This window comes from Bombina bombina, chromosome 4, assembly GCF_027579735.1.
Source record: "Bombina bombina isolate aBomBom1 chromosome 4, aBomBom1.pri, whole genome shotgun sequence".
Classification (NCBI taxonomy): Eukaryota; Metazoa; Chordata; class Amphibia; order Anura; family Bombinatoridae; genus Bombina; species Bombina bombina.
Window position 1 is genome coordinate 197486863 of NC_069502.1, and position 20034 is coordinate 197506896.

A 20034-nucleotide genomic window follows, 5' to 3' on the forward strand; every position below is an offset into this window, starting at 1 on the left:
TCCTAACCTAAGTTATAATTAAACCTAACACTACCCTATCAATAAAATAATTAAATAAACTACCTACAATTACCTACAATTAACCTAACACTACACTATCAATAAATAAATTAAACACAATTGCTACAAATAAATACAATTAAATAAACTAGCTAAAGTACAAAAAATAAAAAAGAATTCAATCCGATTGGCTGATCCAATCAGCCAATCAGATTGAGCTCGCATTCTATTGGCTGTTCCGATCAGCCAATAGAATGCGAGCTCAATCTGATTGGCTGATGGGATCGGCCAATCGGATTGAACTTGATTCTGATTGGCTGATTCCATCAGCCAATCAGAAAATTCCTACCTTAATTCCGATTGGCTGATAGAATCCTATCAGCCAATCGGAATTCGAGGGACGCCATCTTGGATGACGTCCCTTAAAGGAACCGTCATTAGTCGGGAGACATCGGAAGAAGAGGATGGATCCGCGTCGCCTGCTTCAAGATGGACCCGCTCCGCACCGGATGGAAGAAGATCGAAGATGCCGCTTGGAGAAGATGTTTGCCTGTCCGGATGTCCTCTTCTTGCCGGATAGGAGGAAGACTTTGGAGCCTCTTCTGGACCGGATTATGGATCGCCAACCCCCGCTTGGGTTGGATGAAGATCTTGGAGCCAGGACGGATCGGTGATACCTGGATGGTGAAGACAAGGTAGGAAGATCTTCAGGGGCTTAGTGTTAGGTTTATTTAAGGGGGGTTTGGGTTAGATTAGGGGTATGTGGGTGGTGGGTTGTAATGTTGGGGGGGGGGGTATTGTATTTATTCTTTTACAGGCAAAAGAGCTGAAATTCTTGGGGCATGCCCCGCAAAGGGCCCTGTTCAGGGCTGGTAAGGTACAAGAGCTTGTAACTTTTTTAATTTAGAATAGGGTAGGGAATTTTTTATTTTGGGGGGCTTTGTTATTTTATTAGGGGGCTTAGAGTAGGTGTAATTAGTTTAAAATTGTTGTAATATTTTTCTTATGTTTGTAAATATTTTTTTATTTTCTGTAACTTAGTTCTTTTTTATTTTTTGTACTTTAGCTAGTTTATTTAATTGTATTTATTTGTAGCAATTGTGTTTAATTTATTTATTGATAGTGTAGTGTTAGGTTAATTGTAGGTAATTGTAGGTAGTTTATTTAATTATTTTATTGATAGGGTAGTGTTAGGTTTAATTATAACTTAGGTTAGGATTTATTTTACAGGTAAATTTGTTATTATTTTAACTAGGTAACTATTAAATAGTTAATAACTATTTAATAGCTATTGTACCTGGTTAAAATAATTACAAAGTTGCCTGTAAAATAAATATTAATCCTAAAATAGCTATAATATAATTATAATTTATATTGTAGCTATATTAGGATTTATTTTACAGGTAAGTATTTAGCTTTAAATAGGAATAAGTTATTTAATAAGAGTTAATTAATTTCTTTGATGTAAATTATATTTAACTTAGGGGGGTGTTAGTGTTAGGGTTAGACTTAGCTTTAGGGGTTAATACATTTATTAGAATAGCGGTGAGCTCCGATCGGAAGTTTAGGGGTTAATAATTGAAGGTAGGTGTCGGCGATGTTAGGGAGGGCAGATTAGGGGTTAATACTATTTATGATAGGGTTAGTGAGGCGGATTAGGGGTTAATAACTTTATTATAGTAGCGCTCAGGTCCGCTCGGCAGATTAGGGGTTAATAAGTGTAGGTAGGTGTCGGCGACGTTGTGGGGGGCAGATTAGGGGTTAATAAATATAACATAGGGGTCGGCGATGTTATGGCAGCAGATTAGGGGTACATAGGGATAACGTAGGTGGCGGCGTTTTACGGAGCGGCAGATTAGGGGTTAAAAAAAATATGCAGGGGTCAGCGATAGCGGGGGCGGCAGATTAGGGGTTAATAAGTGTAAGATTAGGGGTGTTTAGACTCGGGGTACATGTTAGGGTGTTAGGTGCAGACGTAGGAAGTGTTTCCCCATAGGAATCAATGGGGCTGCGTTAGGAGCTGAACGCTGCTTTTTTGCAGGTGTTAGGTTTTTTTTCAGCTCAAACAGTCCCATTGTTTCCTATGGGAGAATCGTGCACGAGCACGTTTTTGAGGCCGGCCGCGTCCGTAAGCAACTCTGGTAGCGAGAGTTGCTTTTGCGGTAAAAATGCTCTACGCTCCTTTTTTGGAGCCTAACGCAGCATTTGTTTTAACTCTCGATACCAGAGTTAAATTTATGGTGCGGCCAGAAAAAAGCCCGCGGAGCGTTAACAGCCCTTTTACCGCCGAACTCCAAATCTAGGCCTTAGAGTTTTCCGTTTTGATCCTTGAACAGATATGTTGTATCCTTCATATTGGACTGGTCCTGGTTGGGTATAGTTAACTTTGTTCTTTTGCGGTCTGTACAGATATGTTGTATCCTTACTAACAGGCTGATCCTGTTTGGGTACTAGTTTACCTCTCTTCTTTCTTCTTCTCGAGAGGTTGTTTTTTGGTACAGAGGAAGCCCTTTTATCTTGGATGTCAGGCTGGTCCTGGTTAAATCGTCTTGGTTGGGCGTCTGATATTGGATCGTATGCGGTCCAGGTGTGGTTGGGCGTCTGATATTGGATCGTATGCGGTCCAGGTGGCCTACGAGTTAATACTCTGCTTTGCAAAGCTGTTGACTTGGAGTTTGAATTCTGCTGCGGCAGTTTTCTTTAGAAACTAGGTTTTGCCTCTCGATGAAGGGAGGATAGGTGACTTTTTTGGAGTCTTTTTCCCGGTTCCTTTTCTCAGTGGTGTATTTTCCCCTCTTTTGGTGCTCCATAGGGGTTCTCTCGTTCTATTTGTTTTTCTATGCTCACTGTGTAGAGCTTATTTCTCTTGTAAGGTGTATCCAGTCCACAGGTTCATTCTTTACTTGTGGGATATTCTCCTTCCTAACAGGAAGTGGCAAAGAGAGCACACAGCAGAGCTGTCCATATAGCTCCCCCTCTAGCTCCACCCCTCGATCATTCTCTTTGCCGGCTCTAAGCAATAGGGTCCCTCTCGGAAGGGTAAAGTGAATGTGGTGTTAGATTTGTAGTTTTTGTTCTACAAGCAAAAGTTTGTTATTTTTAAATGGTACCGGTTTGTACTATTTACTCTCTAGCAGAAAAGAGATGAAGATTTCTGCAGGGAGGATGATGATTTTAGCATGTTGTAACTAAAATCCACTGCTGTTCCCACAAAGGACTGAGGAGTACCAGAAAACTTCAGTTGGGGGGAACAGTTTGCAGGTTAGGCTGCAATAAGGTATGTTCAGTCATTTATTTCTAGACAAGACTGTGATAATGCTAGAAAAGGACTGATTAGATCCCCATGAGGGAAGGGTAAGCTTTATTCAGAGACTAAGTATGGAATTACAAGCTTGCATAATAGGGCTAATGTATGCTGGTTGACACTAATTTATGGCAAACGTTTTTTACTAAAAAATATCTTTTGTTGAGACACTTTGAAGGTTCCTTTGGGTTTCTTTCAGGGGTTGTTACCCACATGGCTATTATTATAACACTTAGGAGTGTTTCTTTAGGCCTCACAGCACTGGAGTAAGGTGGGAGGGGCCTAATTTCGCGCCTCAGATGCGCAGTTAGATTGACTAGATCTTCAGGCTGTTTCACATGGAGGGTTCTGCTGCAGTTTGAGGGCCTATAGGAAGCTTTTTCCCCACAAATCTGGTTCCTAAGGGCAGGTAGGGCCACAGCAGGGCTGTGGCAAGGTGCTGAAGTAGTTTTAACCGGTTGTTAACTTGCTATTGATCCGGTTTGGGCATTAAGGGGTTAATCGTTTTTCTTGCTAGTTGTGCAATCTTACCAATGCTTTAGGTACATACTGTGAAAATTTCAAAGAGTTTCCTGCATTTTTCACTGTTTAGGAAAATTGTGTGCCCTTTTTATCTCTTAAAAGCACAGTAAAGTTTTTTTTGCAAAGTGTGTTTTTACTTGATTAAAGTGATTTCTAAGCCTGTTTGTCTTACTACTAGTCTGTTAAACATGTCTGACACTAAGGAAAAGCCTTGTTCAATGTGTTTAGAAGCCATGGTGGAACCCCCTCTCAGAATGTGTCCCACTTGTACTGATATGTCTATACACTATAAAGAACATATTGTTGCACTTAAAAATGTGGCCCAAGATGATTCTCAGACAGAAGGTAATGAGGTTAGCCCGTTAACCTCTCCCCAAGTGTCACAACCAGTCATGCCGTCTCAAGCGACGCCTAGCACCTCTAGTGCGTCTAACTCTTTTACCTTGCAAGATTTGGTGGCAGTTATGGATAATACCCTCTCAGTGTTTTTATCTAAACTGCCCGTGTTACCTGCAAAGCGTGATAGCTCTGTTTTAAGAACAGATTATGAGCATTCTGATGCTTTGGTAGCCGTATCCAATATACACTCACAACGCTCTGAAATGGGGGCGAGGGATGTGCCGTCTGAGGGAGAAATTTCCGATTCGGTAAAGGTTGCTCCTCAGACAGACTCAGATACGTTGGCTTTTAAATTTAAACTAGAACACCTCCGCTTATTGCTCAGGGAGGTATAAGTTACTCTGGATGACTGCGACCCTTTGGTGGTTCCAGAGAAATTGTGTAAAATGGACAAGTACCTAGAAGTTCCTGTTTACACTGATGTGTTCCCGGTCCCTAAGAGGATTACGGATATAGTAACTAGGGAGTGGGATAGACCAGGTATAACGTTTGTTCCCCCTCCTGTTTTTAAGAAAATGTTCCCCATATCTGACACCACACGGGACTCGTGGCAGACGGTCCCTAAGGTGGAGGGGGCTGTTTCTTCACTTGCTAAACGCACAACCATACCAATTGAGGACAGTTGTGCTTTTAAAGACCCTATGGATAAAAAATTAGAGGGTTTACTTAAGAAAATTTTTGTTCATCAAGGTTTTCTTCTCCAACCTATAGCGTGCATTGTTCCTGTAACTACTGCAGCTGCTTTCTGGTTCGAGGCGCTGGAAGATGCGCTCCAGATGGAGACCTCATACGAGGACATTATGGACAGAATTAAGGCTCTTAAACTGGCTAATTCTTTATCACAGATGCCGCTTTCCAACTAGCTAAGTTAGCGGCAAAGAATTCAGGTTTCGCCATTCTGGCGCGCAGGGCACTATAGCTAAAGTCCTGGTCGGCCGATGTGTCGTCAAAATCCAAACTACTGAACATCCCTTTCAAAGGAAAGACCCTTTTCGGGACTGAATTGAAAGAGATTATCTCAGAAATCACTGGGGTTAAAGGCCATGCTCTCCCTCAGGACAAGTCCTTTAAGACGAAGAATAAACAAAATAATTTTCGTTCAAGAGGGTAATACTTCACAACCCAGGGCAGCCTGGAAACCTTACCAGGTCTGGAACAAGGGTAAACAGGCTAAGAAGCCTGCAGCTGCCTCCAAGACAGCATGATGGGGTAGCCCCAGATCCGGGACCGGATCTAGTAGGGGGCAGACTCTCTCTCTTCGCTCAGGCCTGGGCAAGAGATGTACACAATCCCTGGGCCTTAGAGATTGTATCCCAGGGATATCTTTTAGAATTCAAGGACTCCCCTCCAAGGGGAAGGTTCCATATTTCTCGTCTGTCTACAGACATGACAAAGAAAGAGGCGTTCTTATGCTGTGTAGAAGACCTACATACAATGGGAGTGATCCACCCAGTTCCATTTGCGGAACAAGGGCTGGGGTTTTACTCAAACCTGTTTGTGGTTCCCAAAAAAGAAGGAACTTTCAGACCAATCCTGGATCTCAAAATTCTAAACAAATTCCTCAGAGTCCCATCATTCAAGATGGAGACCATTCGGACAATCTTACCAATGATCCAGGAGGGTCAATATATGACTACCGTGGATCTAAAGGATGCGTATCTGCACATTCCTATCCCCAAAGATCATCACCAGTTTCTCAGGTTCGCCTTTCTGGACAAGCATTATCAGTTTGTGGCTCTTCCTTTCGGGTTGGCCACTGCTCCCAGAATTTTCACAAAGGTGCTAGGGTTCCTCCTCGCGGTTCTAAGACCACGGGGCATAGCAGTGGCGCCTTACCTAGACGACATCTTAATTCAGGCGTCGACTTTCCAAAGAGCCAAGTCTCACACGGAGATTGTATTGGCCTTTCTGAGGTCTCACGGGTGGAAGGTGAACATCAAAAAGAGTTCTCTCTCCCCCCTCACAAGAGTTCCATTCCTAGGAACCCTAATAGACTCAGTAGAAATGAAAATATTTCTGACGGAGGTCAGAAAGTTAAAGCTCTTAACTACTTACCGAGCTCTTCATTCCATTCCTCGGCCGTCTGTAGCTCAGTGCATGGAGACAATCGGACTAATGGTAGCGGCAATGGACATAGTCCCTTTTGCACGGATACACCTCAAACCACTGCAACTATGCATGCTCAAACAGTGGAATGGGGATTATGCAGATTTGTCTCCTCAAATACAGTTGGATCAGGGGACCAGAGATTCTCTTCTCTGGTGGTTGTCTCAGGATCACCTGTCTCAGGGAATGTGTTTCCGCAGACCAGAGTGGATCATCGTTACGACCGATGCCAGTCTGTTGGGCTGGGGTGCAGTCTGGGATTCCCCGAAAGCTCAGGGCTTATGGTCTTGTGAAGAAGCTTTTCTCCAACATAGGTGTGTCCGGTCCACGGCGTCATCCTTACTTGTGGGATATTCTCTTCCCCAACAGGAAATGGCAAAGAGCCCAGCAAAGCTGGTCACATGATCCCTCCTAGGCTCCGCCTACCCCAGTCATTCTCTTTGCCGTTGTACAGGCAACATCTCCACGGAGATGGCTTAGAGTTTTTTAGTGTTTAACTGTAGTTTTTATTATTCAATCAAGAGTTTGTTATTTTAAAATAGTGCTGGTATGTACTATTTACTCTGAAACAGAAAAGAGATGAAGATTTCTGTTTGTATGAGGAAAATGATTTTAGCAACCGTTACTAAAATCCATGGCTGTTCCACACAGGACTGTTGAGAGGAATTAACTTCAGTTGGGGGAACAGTGAGCAGTCTTTTGCTGCTTGAGGTATGACACATTCTAACAAGACGATGTAATGCTGGAAGCTGTCATTTTCCCTATGGGATCCGGTAAGCCATTTTTATTCAGACAGTAAATAAGGGCTTCACAAGGGCTTATTAAGACTGTAGACATTTTCTGGGCTAAATCGATCATATTTACACATATTTAGCCTTGAGGAATCATTTAATCTGGGTATTTTTTGTAAAATAATATCGGCAGGCACTGTTTTAGACACCTTATTCTATAGGGGCTTTCCCTAATCATAGTCAGAGCCTCATTTTCGCGCCGGTATGGCGCACTTGTTTTTGAGAACAGCATGACATGCAGCTGCATGTGTGTGGAGCTCTGATACATAGAAAAGTCTTCTGAAGGCATCATTTGGTATCGTATTCCCCTTTGGGCTTGGTTGGGTCTCAGCAAAGCAGATTCCAGGGACTGTAAAGGGGTTAAATATAAAAACGGCTCCGGTTCCGTTATTTTAAGGGTTAAAGCTTCAAAATTTGGTGTGCAATACTTTTAAGGCTTTAAGACACTGTGGTGAAATTTTGGTGAATTTTGAACAATTCCTTCATACTTTTTCGCAATTGCAGTAATAAAGTGTGTTCAGTTTAAAATTTAAAGTGACAGTAACGGTTTTATTTTAAAACGTTTTTGTGCTTTGTTATCAAGTTTATGCCTGTTTAACATGTCTGAACTACCAGATAGATTGTGTTCTGACTGTGGGGAAGCCAAGGTTCCTTCTCATTTAAATAGATGTGATTTATGTCATAAAAAATTTAGTAAAAATGATGCCCAAGATGATTCCTCAAGTGAGGGGAGTAAGCATGGTACTGCATCATCCCCTCCTTCGTCTACACCAGTCTTGCCCATACAGGAGGCCCCTAGTACATCTAGCGCGCCAATACTCCTTACTATGCAACAATTAACGGCTGTAATGGATAATTCTATCAAAAACATTTTAGCCAATATGCCCACTTATCAGCGAAAGCGCGACTGCTCTGTTTTAGAAAATACTGAAGAGCATGAGGACGCTGATGATATTGTTTCTGAAGGGCCCCTACACCAGTCTGAGGGGGCCAGGGAGGTTTTGTCTGAGGGAGAAATTTCAGATTCAGGAAAAATTTCTCAACAAGCTGAACCTGATGTGATTACTTTTAAATTTAAGTTGGAACATCTCCGCGCTCTGCTTAAGGAGGTGTTATCCAATTTGGATGATTGTGATTATCTGGTCATTCCAGAAACACTATGTAAAATGGACAAGTTCCTAGAGGCCCCGGGGCCCCCCGAAGCTTTTCCTATACCCAAGCGGGTGGCGTACATTGTTAATAAAGAATGGGACAGGCCCGGTATACCTTTCGTACCTCCCCCCATATTTAAAAAATTGTTTCCTATAGTCGACCCTAGAAAGGACTTATGGCAGACAGTCCCCAAGGTCGAGGGGGCGGTTTCTACTCTAAACAAGCGCACCACTATACCCATAGAAGATAGTTGTGCTTTCCAAGATCCTATGGATAAAAAATTAGAAGGTTTGCTAAAAAAGATGTTTGTTCAGCAAGGTTACCTTCTACAACCAATTGCATGCATTGTCCCTGTCACTACAGCCGCGTGTTTCTGGTTCGATGAGCTAGAAAAGGCGATTATTAGTAATTCTTCTTCTTATGAGGAGATTATGGACAGAATTCGTGCTCTTAAATTGGCTAATTCTTTCACCCTAGACGCCACCTTGCAATTGGCTAGGTTAGCGGCGAAAAATTCTGGGTTTGCTATTGTGGCGCGCAGAGCGCTTTGGTTAAAATCTTGGTCAGCGGATGCGTCTTCCAAGAACAAATTGTTTGACATTCCTTTCAAGGGGAAAACACTGTTTGGCCCTGACTTGAAAGAGATTATCTCTGATATCACTGGGGGCAAGGGCCACGCCCTTCCTCAGAATAGGTCTTTCAAGGCCAAAAATAAACCTAATTTTCGTCCCTTTCGCAGAAACGGACCAGCCCCAAGTGCTACGTCCTCTAAGCAGGAGGGTAATACTTCTCAAGCCAATCCAGCCTGGAGACCAATGCAAGGCTGGAACAAAGGAAAGCAGGCCAAGAAACCTGCCACTGCTCCCAAGACAGCATGAGATGCGGGCCCCCGATCCGGGACCGGATTTGGTGGGGGGCAGACTCTCTCTCTTCATTCAGGCTTGGGCAAGAGATGTTCTGGATCCTTGGGCGCTAGAAATAGTCTCCCAAGGTTATCTTCTGGAAGTGATTCATCCTGTTCCATTAAAAGAACGAGGGATGGGGTTCTACTCCAATCTGTTCGTAGTTCCCAAAAAAGAGGGAACGTTCAGACCAATCTTAGATCTCAAGATCCTAAACAAGTTTCTCAAGGTTCCATCGTCCAAAATGGAAACCATTCGAACTATCCTTCCATCCAGGAAGGTCAATTCTTGACCACGGTGGATTTAAAGGATGCGTATCTACATATTCCTGTCCACAAGGAACATCATCGGTTCCTAAGGTTCGCATTCCTGGACAAGCATTACCAGTTCGTGGCGCTTCCTTTCGGATTAGCCACTGCTCCAAGGATTTTCACAAAGGTACTAGGGTCCCTTCTGGCGGTGCTAAGACCAAGGGGCATTGCTGTAGTACCTTACTTGGACGACATTCTGATTCAAGCGTCGTCCCTTCCTCAAGCAAAGGCTCACACGGACATAGTCCTGGCCTTTCTCAGATCTCACGGATGGAAAGTGAACGTGGAAAAGAGTTCTCTATCTCCGTCGACAAGAGTTCCCTTCTTGGGAACAATAATAGACTCCTTAGAAATGAGGATTTTTCTGACAGAGACCAGAAAAACAAAACTTCTAAACTCTTGTCGGATACTTCATTCCGTTCCTCTTCCTTCCATAGCGCAGTGCATGGAAGTGATAGGTTTGATGGTAGCGGCAATGGACATAGTTCCTTTTGCGCGCATTCATCTAAGACCATTACAACTGTGTATGCTCAGTCAGTGGAATGGGGACTATACAGACTTGTCTCCGAAGATACAAGTAAATCAGAGGACCAGAGACTCACTCCGTTGGTGGCTGTCCCTGGACAACCTGTCACAAGGGGTGACCTCCCGCAGACCAGAGTGGGTCATTGTCACGACCGACGCCAGTCTGATGGGCTGGGGCGCGGTCTGGGGATCCCTGAAAGCTCAGGGTCTTTGGTCTCGGGAAGAATTTCTTCTACCGATAAATATTCTGGAACTGAGAGCGATATTCAATGCTCTCAAGGCTTGGCCTCAGCTAGCGAGGGCCAAGTTCATACGTTTTCAATCAGACAACATGACGACTGTTGCGTACATCAACCATCAGGGGGGAACAAGGAGTTCCCTGGCGATGGAAGAAGTGACCAAAATCATTCAATGGGCGGAGACTCGCTCCTGCCACCTGTCTGCAATCCACATCCCAGGAGTGGAAAATTGGGAAGCGGATTTTCTGAGTCGTCAGACATTGCATCCGGGGGAGTGGGAACTCCATCCGGAAATCTTTGCCCAAATCACTCAACTGTGGGGCATTCCAGACATGGATCTGATGGCCTCTCGTCAGAACTTCAAGGTTCCTTGCTACGGGTCCAGATCCAGGGATCCCAAGGCGACTCTAGTAGATGCACTAGTAGCACCTTGGACCTTCAAACTAGCTTATGTATTCCCGCCGTTTCCTCTCATCCCCAGGCTGGTAGCCAGGATCAATCAGGAGAGGGCGTCGGTGATCTTGATAGCTCCTGCGTGGCCACGCAGGACTTGGTATGCAGATCTGGTGAATATGTCATCGGCTCCACCATGGAAGCTACCTTTGAGACGAGACCTTCTTGTTCAAGGTCCGTTCGAACATCCGAATCTGGTCCCACTCCAGCTGACTGCTTGGAGATTGAACGCTTGATCTTATCAAAGCGAGGGTTCTCAGATTCTGTTATTGATACTCTTGTTCAGGCCAGAAAGCCTGTAACTAGAAAAATTTACCACAAAATATGGAAAAAATATATCTGTTGGTGTGAATCTAAAGGATTCCCTTGGGACAAGGTAAAGATTCCTAGGATTCTATCCTTTCTTCAAGAAGGATTGGAGAAAGGATTATCTGCAAGTTCCTTGAAGGGACAGATTTCTGCCTTGTCTGTGTTACTTCACAAAAAGCTGGCAGCTGTGCCAGATGTTCAAGCCTTTGTTCAGGCTCTGGTTAGAATCAAGCCTGTTTACAAACCTTTGACTCCTCCTTGGAGTCTCAACTTAGTTCTTTCAGTTCTTCAGGGGGTTCCGTTTGAACCCTTACATTCCGTTGATATTAAGTTATTATCTTGGAAAGTTTTGTTTTTGGTTGCAATTTCTTCTGCTAGAAGAGTTTCAGAATTATCTGCTCTGCAGTGTTCTCCTCCTTATCTGGTGTTCCATGCAGATAAGGTGGTTTTACGTACTAAACCTGGTTTTCTTCCAAAAGTTGTTTCTAACAAAAACATTAACCAGGAGATAGTCGTGCCTTCTTTGTGTCCGAAACCAGTTTCGAAGAAGGAACGTTTGTTGCACAATTTGGATGTTGTTCGCGCTCTAAAATTCTATTTAGATGCTACAAAGGATTTTAGACAAACATCTTCCTTGTTTGTTGTTTATTCTGGTAAAAGGAGAGGTCAAAAAGCAACTTCTACCTCTCTCTCTTTTTGGATTAAAAGCATCATCAGATTGGCTTACGAGACTGCCGGACGGCAGCCTCCTGAAAGAATCACAGCTCATTCCACTAGGGCTGTGGCTTCCACATGGGCCTTCAAGAACGAGGCTTCTGTTGATCAGATATGTAGGGCAGCGACTTGGTCTTCACTGCACACTTTTACCAAATTTTACAAGTTTGATACTTTTGCTTCTTCTGAGGCTATTTTTTGGGAGAAAGGTTTTGCAAGCCGTGGTGCCTTCCATTTAGGTGACCTGATTTGCTCCCTCCCTTCATCCGTGTCCTAAAGCTTTGGTATTGGTTCCCACAAGTAAGGATGACGCCGTGGACCGGACACACCTATGTTGGAGAAAACAGAATTTATGTTTACCTGATAAATTACTTTCTCCAACGGTGTGTCCGGTCCACGGCCCGCCCTGGTTTTTTAATCAGGTCTGATAATTTATTTTCTTTAACTACAGTCACCACGGTATCATATGGTTTCTCCTATGCAAATATTCCTCCTTAACGTCGGTCGAATGACTGGGGTAGGCGGAGCCTAGGAGGGATCATGTGACCAGCTTTGCTGGGCTCTTTGCCATTTCCTGTTGGGGAAGAGAATATCCCACAAGTAAGGATGACGCCGTGGACCGGACACACCGTTGGAGAAAGTAATTTATCAGGTAAACATAAATTCTGTTTTCTCCCGATAAACATTCTGGAACTGAGGGCAATATTCAACGCTCTTCAGGCATGGCATCAGCTAGCTGCGGCCAAATTCATGAGATTTCAGTCGGACAACATCACGACTGTAGCTTAAATCAACCATCAAGGGGGAACAAGGCGTCCCCTAGCAATGATGGAAGTAACCAAAATAATCAGGTGGGCGGAGGATCACTCTTGCCACCTCTCAGCAATTCACATCCCAGGAGTAGACAACTGGGAAGCGGATTTTCTAAGTCGTTTGACTTTTCATCCGGGGGAGTGGGAACTCCACCCGGAGGTGTTTGCCCAGCTGACTCAGCTGTGGGGCACTCCAGAATTGGATCTGATGGCGTCCCGTCAGAATGCCAAACTTCCTCTTTACGGGTCCAGGTCCCGGGATCCCCAGGCGGTGTTGATAGATGCTCTAGCAGCGCCTTGGTCCTTCAATCTGGCCTATGTGTTTCCACCCTTTCCCCTCCTTCCTCGTCTGGTTGCCAGAATCAAGCAGGAGAGGGCGTCTGTGATTCTAATAGCGCCTGCGTGGCCACGCAGGACCTGGTATGCAGACCTAGTGGACGTCATCCATTCCACCATGGTCTCTGCCAATGAGGCAGGACCGTCCTTTCAAACATCCAAATCTAATTTCTCTGCGTCTGACTGCTTGGAGATTGAACGCCTAATTCTATCTAAGCGTGGTTTATCGGTTATCGATACCCTGATTCAGGCTAAAAAGCCTGTCACCAGAAAAATCTACCATAAGATATGGCGAAAATATCTTTTTTGGTGCGAATCCAAGGGTTACTCATGGAGTAAGATTAGGATTCCCAGGATATTGTCTTTTCTCCAAGATGGATTGGAGAAAGGATTGTCAGCTAGTTCCTTAAAAGGACAGATATCTGCTTTGTCTATTCTTTTACACAAACGTCTGGCGGAGGTACCAGACGTTCAAGCGTTTACTCAGGCTTTAGTCAGAATCAAGCCTGTTTATAGACCTGTGGCTCCGCCATGGAGTCTGAATTTAGTTCTTTCAGTTCTACAAGGGGTTCCGTTTGAACCTTTACATTCCATAGATATTAAGCTTTTATCTTGGAAAGTTTTGTTTTTGGTAGCTATCTCTTCTGCTCGAAGAGTTTCAGAGTTATCTGCTTTACAGTGTGATTCACCTTACCTGGTGTTCCATGCAGATAAGGTAGTTTTACGTACCAAACCGGTTTTCTTCCTAAGGTTGTGTCTAATAAGAATATTAACCAGGAAATTGTTGTTCCTTCTCTGTGTCCTAATCCTTCGTCGAAGAAGGAACATCTGTTACACAGTCTTGATGTGGTTCGTGCTTTAAAGTTCTATTTACAAGCAACTAAGGATTTCAGACAAACACCTTCTTTGTTTGTTATCTATTCTGGTAAGAGGAGAGGTCAGAAGGCCTATGAGACTGCTGGCCAGCAGCCTCCTGAAACAATTACTGCTCATTCTACCAGAGCAGTGGCTTCCACACGGGCTTTTAAAAATGAGGCTTCTGTTGAACAGATTTGTAAGGCAGCGGCTTGGTCTTCGCTGCATACTTTTTCCAAATTTGATACTTTTGCTTCTTTGGAGGCTATTTTTGGGAGAAAGGTTTTACAAGCAGTGGTGCCTTCCGTTTAAGGTACCTGTCTTGTTCCCTCCCTTCATCCGTGTCCTAAAGCTTTGGTATTGGTATCTCACAAGTAAAGGATGAACCGTGGACTGGATACACCTTACAAGAGAAAACAGAATTTATGCTTACCTGATAAATTACTTTCTCTTGTGGTGTATCCAGTCCACGGCCCGCCCTGGCTATTAGTCAGGTAGATTTTTAGTTTAAACTACAGTCACCACTGCACCCTATGGTTTCTCCTTTTTCTTCCTAACCTTCGGTGGAATGACTGGGGGGTGGAGCTAGAGGGGGAGCTATATGGACAGCTCTGCTGTGTGCTCTCTTTGCCACTTCCTGTTAGGAAGGAGAATATCCCACAAGTAAAGGATGAACCCGTGGACTGGATACACCACAAGAGAAAGTAATTTATCAGGTAAGCATGAATTCTGTTTTCTTCTTCCTCTTGAGGGTTGATATACGGTTCTCTCTTCCCTTATCGGGGATGGATAATTTCCTTTTATCATGTTGGACCGTATTGTTTTCAGTAACATCGTTCTTATCCTAGATTTTCTTGGATCGGGGGGGGGGGTTATACAGTATCCTGTTTTTTTGGGTTCTGGTTGCTCCTGTTTTTGGTGGTTCTAGTTTCTCCTTCCCCTGCTAGGAGTTTTAAGAAATCTCTCTTGTCCTTTCCAGTTGGATTTGTAATGGAGTTCCTGGGGTAGGCTCCAGGGTGGTTCTTGATTCTGTTTGATTTTCAGACAGGAGCTCTCCTAGGCCTTTTGAGCTAAAATACTCTATAGACTTGCCCTGCTGCTTTCCTTCAGTCATTCGTTGTTACTGTGGGTGGGTGATGTTAACAGTCCGATTTTTCGGCTTGGCATGTTGATATCTATCTCCAGATTTTCATAGATTTCTGGTTAGTCCGTACCGATCGCCAGTTTGCAATATATCTTTCCATATTCTGGGAAACTTTCCTTTGGTCTACTGGGGCATTTTGTCTTATCACTTCCATAGAAATGGGATATGGGCTGCAACTAACGATTATTTTCATAATCGATTAATCGGCCAATTATTTTTTCGATGAATCTACTAATCGGATAAAATATATATATTTAAAATAAAATGAAGCTATTTTGCCTGCAGCAGAGAAGAGACGCTTAGTTGGTGTTGAGATGCATAAGTAGGGTTTTGCCAATTTCACCAAGGTGGGATTATTTATCTTTGTTAGCTCCACAAATGCAAATGGCCTCTTAACAAAGTAAGCCTGGACTTCATTCTAACATAAAAATATATTGAATATATATATATATATATATATATATATATATATATGCAATGGTAAACAATCAGCTACAAGGTTAGGGGAAAAAATATCTAGTCTGCTCTTAAAATAACAGATATATAATTAGAGGTTGAATTTTGTACATTAATTAATTAAAAATATAAAAAAAAGGAAAAGGGCTTAGGACTATATATATTTATAACAGGACAAAGCCTTGCATATTTATCTATACAGTACCTATAATCAGCAATAGCAAGCGATCCGCTAATAATTGTGCACACAGATGTTAGTGCAAATCAATTCAAATAACAGCTCCCATCAATCTAGGGCTAGGTGTAAATAACAAGCTGTGCACTATATCATGCAAAGCATAGTCCCAAATCACCGGATTTAATATAAACAATCCAAATGATGACTGCTATTATTTCTGGGTTGCACATAAGCCAGGAGTATTTGTAAACTTAAAAAGAAACTTATAATGTCCATAAAAAGTGAAAAGTAAATGTCTGTAGACATCCTTTAGACTAAGGACATAACAATAAAACACAATACCATGTGCAGGAGTTCATTGGAGTGAAGCAGCTGGTGCTGTGTGCAAACCAACTAATTGCAAACCAACTAATCGATTATGAGATTCGTTGACAACTATTTTCATAATCGATTATTATCGATTATATCATTTAGTTGTTGCAGCTCTATTCCTTCTCTTCAGTCACTCTTTCTATTCTGAGGACCTGGTCTTCTGAGGTTTTACCAGTTGGGTTTTTTCTGAAGTAGATCCTTTTTCCGACTCTGAGAGTTCAGCAGGAGGTTGAGGAATTCTCCTTTGGTGTGTCTTTTTGACGGATCTGTACTTTTGGTGGGTTTCGATCTAGGTTCTCTGGGCGTTCGTGCCTATCCTAGTCTTGTCCTTAGAGGATCGTGATCAGGGATTCTTAAGTAGATCTCTGGATCTTTTCGGTGCTGGGGAAGTTTATTCTTCCTCCTTCCTTGTGCCCTTCGACTATGTCACCTCTTCTGGGTTAATTTAGTCTGTCAGGGGTAGGCATCAGGGTACCTGATTTTTTGTGCTACGACTCATTTTTGTGGTTGGGCTTCTCCTTATTTTGGAGTTTGACAGGGTCTTCACCCCTGGTGTTTTGATGTATCGTAAAATCCTTTTCGGAAAGGTGTCAGTCCTTTCCTCAGCTTGTAGCTGGTTCCTCATTTTTCTCTTTGAATTGATAGCCTTTCCCCCCTCTGTTTTGGTCGGGGGTGTTGGTTCTCTCTGATTTTATATTTCTCTGGTCTTTCCAGGGTGTCTTGGAGAAAGGGTTTCTTAGCTGGTTCATGTTAGGACGCTAGTTCTTAGCCGGAGGGCTAGCCTGGCTGTCTATCAGACGTGGTTACGGGTGGGCTCATCCGTCGCTTCTGCCCGGATATGTGGGCTCCAAAGCAGATCTGGATATCTGTTTGTTCTATTCCTGAGGTCATGAACCCTTGGTGTTCATTTCCTTTTACTACAACGCGGCCGGCTGTCAGGCAGTTGAGTTCAAATTTTGTCCTTCAGGATATTAGACTTCTTGTCTAGGATTGCATTGTTTTCTTTGCATTGATGCAGCAGATGGTCCTTGAATTGTCCATTCATTGACCTGTTACGTTTCTGGAATATCTCTCCAGGTCCTAGTATCTCTTGCAGTCGGGTAATCCTCCTTCTGGGCCTTCTTTTTAAGGAGACTTTTTCTTTGGGTTCTGCCAGGTGCTTTCTCCCTTTTTTTTCTGGGATCGTACCTCGAGGTCCTTTCAGACCTCTTTAGCATATTCTTTTGTTCCTGAGTTCTTCTTTGTGTGGTCCCTGACGTGAGCTCTTACGGTCCTTATTGTTGGGCAGTTACTTGGTCCTGCTAACCATTTTGGGTCTTTTGCTTCTGTTGAAGCAGTTTTCGGGGGATGGGATTTTTTTCAGGCTGGGGTGCCCTCAGATTGGGCCGCTTTATTGTTACCCCCCCCCATTAGCATTCAGTGTCATCTATAGCTTGGGTATTGTTTTCCCAAAAGTAATGAATGCAGCTGTGGATTCTCCCTGTATTTAGAAGGAAAACAAAAATTATGAGTTACCAGATAATTTCCTTTTCTTTGATCCACAGCTCCCGCCCGTGCTCTCCGGAGGGCGGTCCTAAATTTAAATTGCTTTCTTCTGGCATCTTTTTCACCCTGATATTTCTCCTACTGTTCCTTGTTCCCTCAGCAGAATGACTGGGGGATGAGGGATGTGGGGGAGGTATTTAAGCCTTTGGCTTTGGTGTCTTTGCCTCCTCCTGGTGGCCAGGTTTTGTATTTCCCAAAAGTAATGAATGCAGCTGTGGGCTCTCCCTGTATCGAAGGAAAGGAAATTATCTGGTAAGTCATAATTTTTATTTTTTCCTTATTTTGTTTTTCATAACAGAGGCAATTAGATTTCCATCTAGTTCAGAAACATTATTCAATTTGTTCATATTTGTCTATGAATGTGCTTTCCGAGCCTGTCTTACTTTCCTGGTCCACATAGTAAAAAAATAAAAATAAACGTTTTACCTCCAAATGTATCCAATAGCTAATATTTGTTTAAGAAAATTGCATCATTAGGATTCTTTTTGTATCTAAAATAACTGCTTTTGTTCAATTAAAAACAGCTATTTTGTTCAAATGGGATGAGCATGCAGAAAGCACAGATCTCCATATCTTATCTCGCTCTCTCTTACTCGAAGGTAATACTTAGGTGTTTTAATTTAATCTTTAGCGGGTGTTTTCAGTGAACAAAATCAGTTATTTTAATTGTAAAATGTAAAGGATCAATTTTCAGTATATCTACTACTGTGCAGCTGGCATTACACGTAATTGAAAACAATAAGGGGGAAGTTAAGTGTGTTTAATTTTGCAGATTGTAATGCACTTGCAAAATAACAGTTTTAAGGCATTCCTAAACATTTATTTGTCTGCATATATTTAGCAATGCAGGAATTGATTTCTGATTCATATGTAAATAATGACTAATGACCATGTATTAGAGCACGCACAAGCAATTGATTTCTAAGGTTGTATCACTTGAATCACAAGGTATGAGCCCTCTGAGTAAAGGTTCCTATAGGCTGATCCCTATTTTGTGTTATGACAAAACCAGTCTTACATATGCTCATTATTGTTTTAGCTGCATTACCTGCGGTAAAACACTGATGTTGTCCTCCTTTCATTTCTCAGGATACGGGACATCCCTGCACTGCTAATGATCCGGGAAGTTGTTTAATTCCTGTTTCCCCCCAGCACTTTATTGACCTCTTCAGATTTTAAATGCACTATGTTTTGCTTGTTTTCAAATTCTATTTATTTGTTCTGCGTCCTAGTAACATTGCACTTTCAAGATGTAGTAAAAAACAAACCTGTACCTTACTAGTAATGATAAATGGCACTTTCAGTGGTTGATTGTAACATTTTGTAACTGTATAATTAACTAAGACAGCAGAAGTTATTTTTTCTGATGTTAAATGGTACAAGTTGAAGAGACCAATATAATTTTAATATTTTTTTTTTTATTGTAAATGGAAATATAATTTCTGCATATAATGTACTGTTATTGCTTAGGACTGTTTAGATTTTTAGACTCTAAAATGTATGTTTACTTGCGCAAATACAAGTCATTTAGGGATAGACCGCTAAGCACATTGCAACAGGAATATATAGCCGCAAAGTTCTCATAATATATTATGAATCTCCATAAAATAAGAAAGCCTTTCTTTACCTATTATTTTGTCTCTTGCAAGGGTATGTTAGTAAATGCAAGTAGACTATGCAACAACAGGTTTATTGTACAAGTATAATACATATAATTATGTAAACATGTTAAATTAGTGTCAGTTTCATCAGGATAATGAAACATGAGAATTTAATACTTTTTTTAAGACTATAAAATCAAGTTGAAGGGGGCAGGGAAGTAGTGCGTTAAAAGGACAGTTAACTACTTGAGATTTGTAAATAAAACATTTAGTTATGCGTAGTGAAAAAAACTTTGCAATATGCTTTCATTAATTGTTTCTTTCCTATGACATGGGGAGTCCACAACGTCATTCCAATTACTAGTGGGATATTCAACTCCTGGGCAGCAGGAGGAGGCAAAGAGCACCCCAGCAAAGCTGTTATGTGTAACTGCCTTACCCATTTCTTAGAGGGTTAAATTATTGCCTGATATTTATTTTGTGGCCTATAGGGAATCTTTAAGACAGTAGAGGAGATTGCTGCTCGGTTTTTCTCCTTAGTCAGTTTACTCAGTCTCTCAGTTTGTACGGACTTACAGTGATGACCCATTTTTCTTTTCAAATACAGTTATTTTGCGCTCTTTTTAGAGCAGATTCTATGTCGCAGTAGTTTTTTTGTTGATTGCACTGCCGCTTTTACGTAGCGGTCATTCAGTTCAGCATTCGTCTTTGATCCTGCATGGTTTAGTGAAACGGCTTCTGTTTATTCAACGATTAGGAGTTTGTCACAGACAATTACTAGTAGGATATTCTTCTAACTGGTAGGAGCCTCAGACTTCTGAGGCAGTTTTTACAAACACCTATAATATTAATTGCAATTTCTTTTTGTTTTATATTTTTGGCTGCAGATTTGTGTGCTTTAAAAAAAATACTTTTATGAAGCATTACATTTCTCCAACATTGGTGTGTCCGGTCCACGGCGTCATCCTTACTTGTGGGATATTCTCTTCCCCAACAGGAAATGGCAAA

The 20034-nt window shown here is 42.3% G+C and overlaps 1 protein-coding gene across 5 annotated transcripts in view; it reads left to right on the top strand.

Moving 5' to 3' along the window:
• FBXO25 (F-box protein 25) overlaps positions 1-19317 on the top strand; it is a 139587-nt gene extending 120270 nt beyond the window's left edge. For all 5 annotated transcript variants that reach the window (XM_053709741.1, XM_053709740.1, XM_053709743.1 and 2 more), the window contains one exon: positions 18515-19317. In XM_053709741.1, coding sequence (XP_053565716.1) covers positions 18515-18604 — 90 coding nt within the window. In that variant the 3' untranslated portion in view covers positions 18605-19317. The remainder of the gene's footprint in view (positions 1-18514) is intronic.
• The last annotated feature ends 717 nt before the right edge of the window (positions 19318-20034 follow it).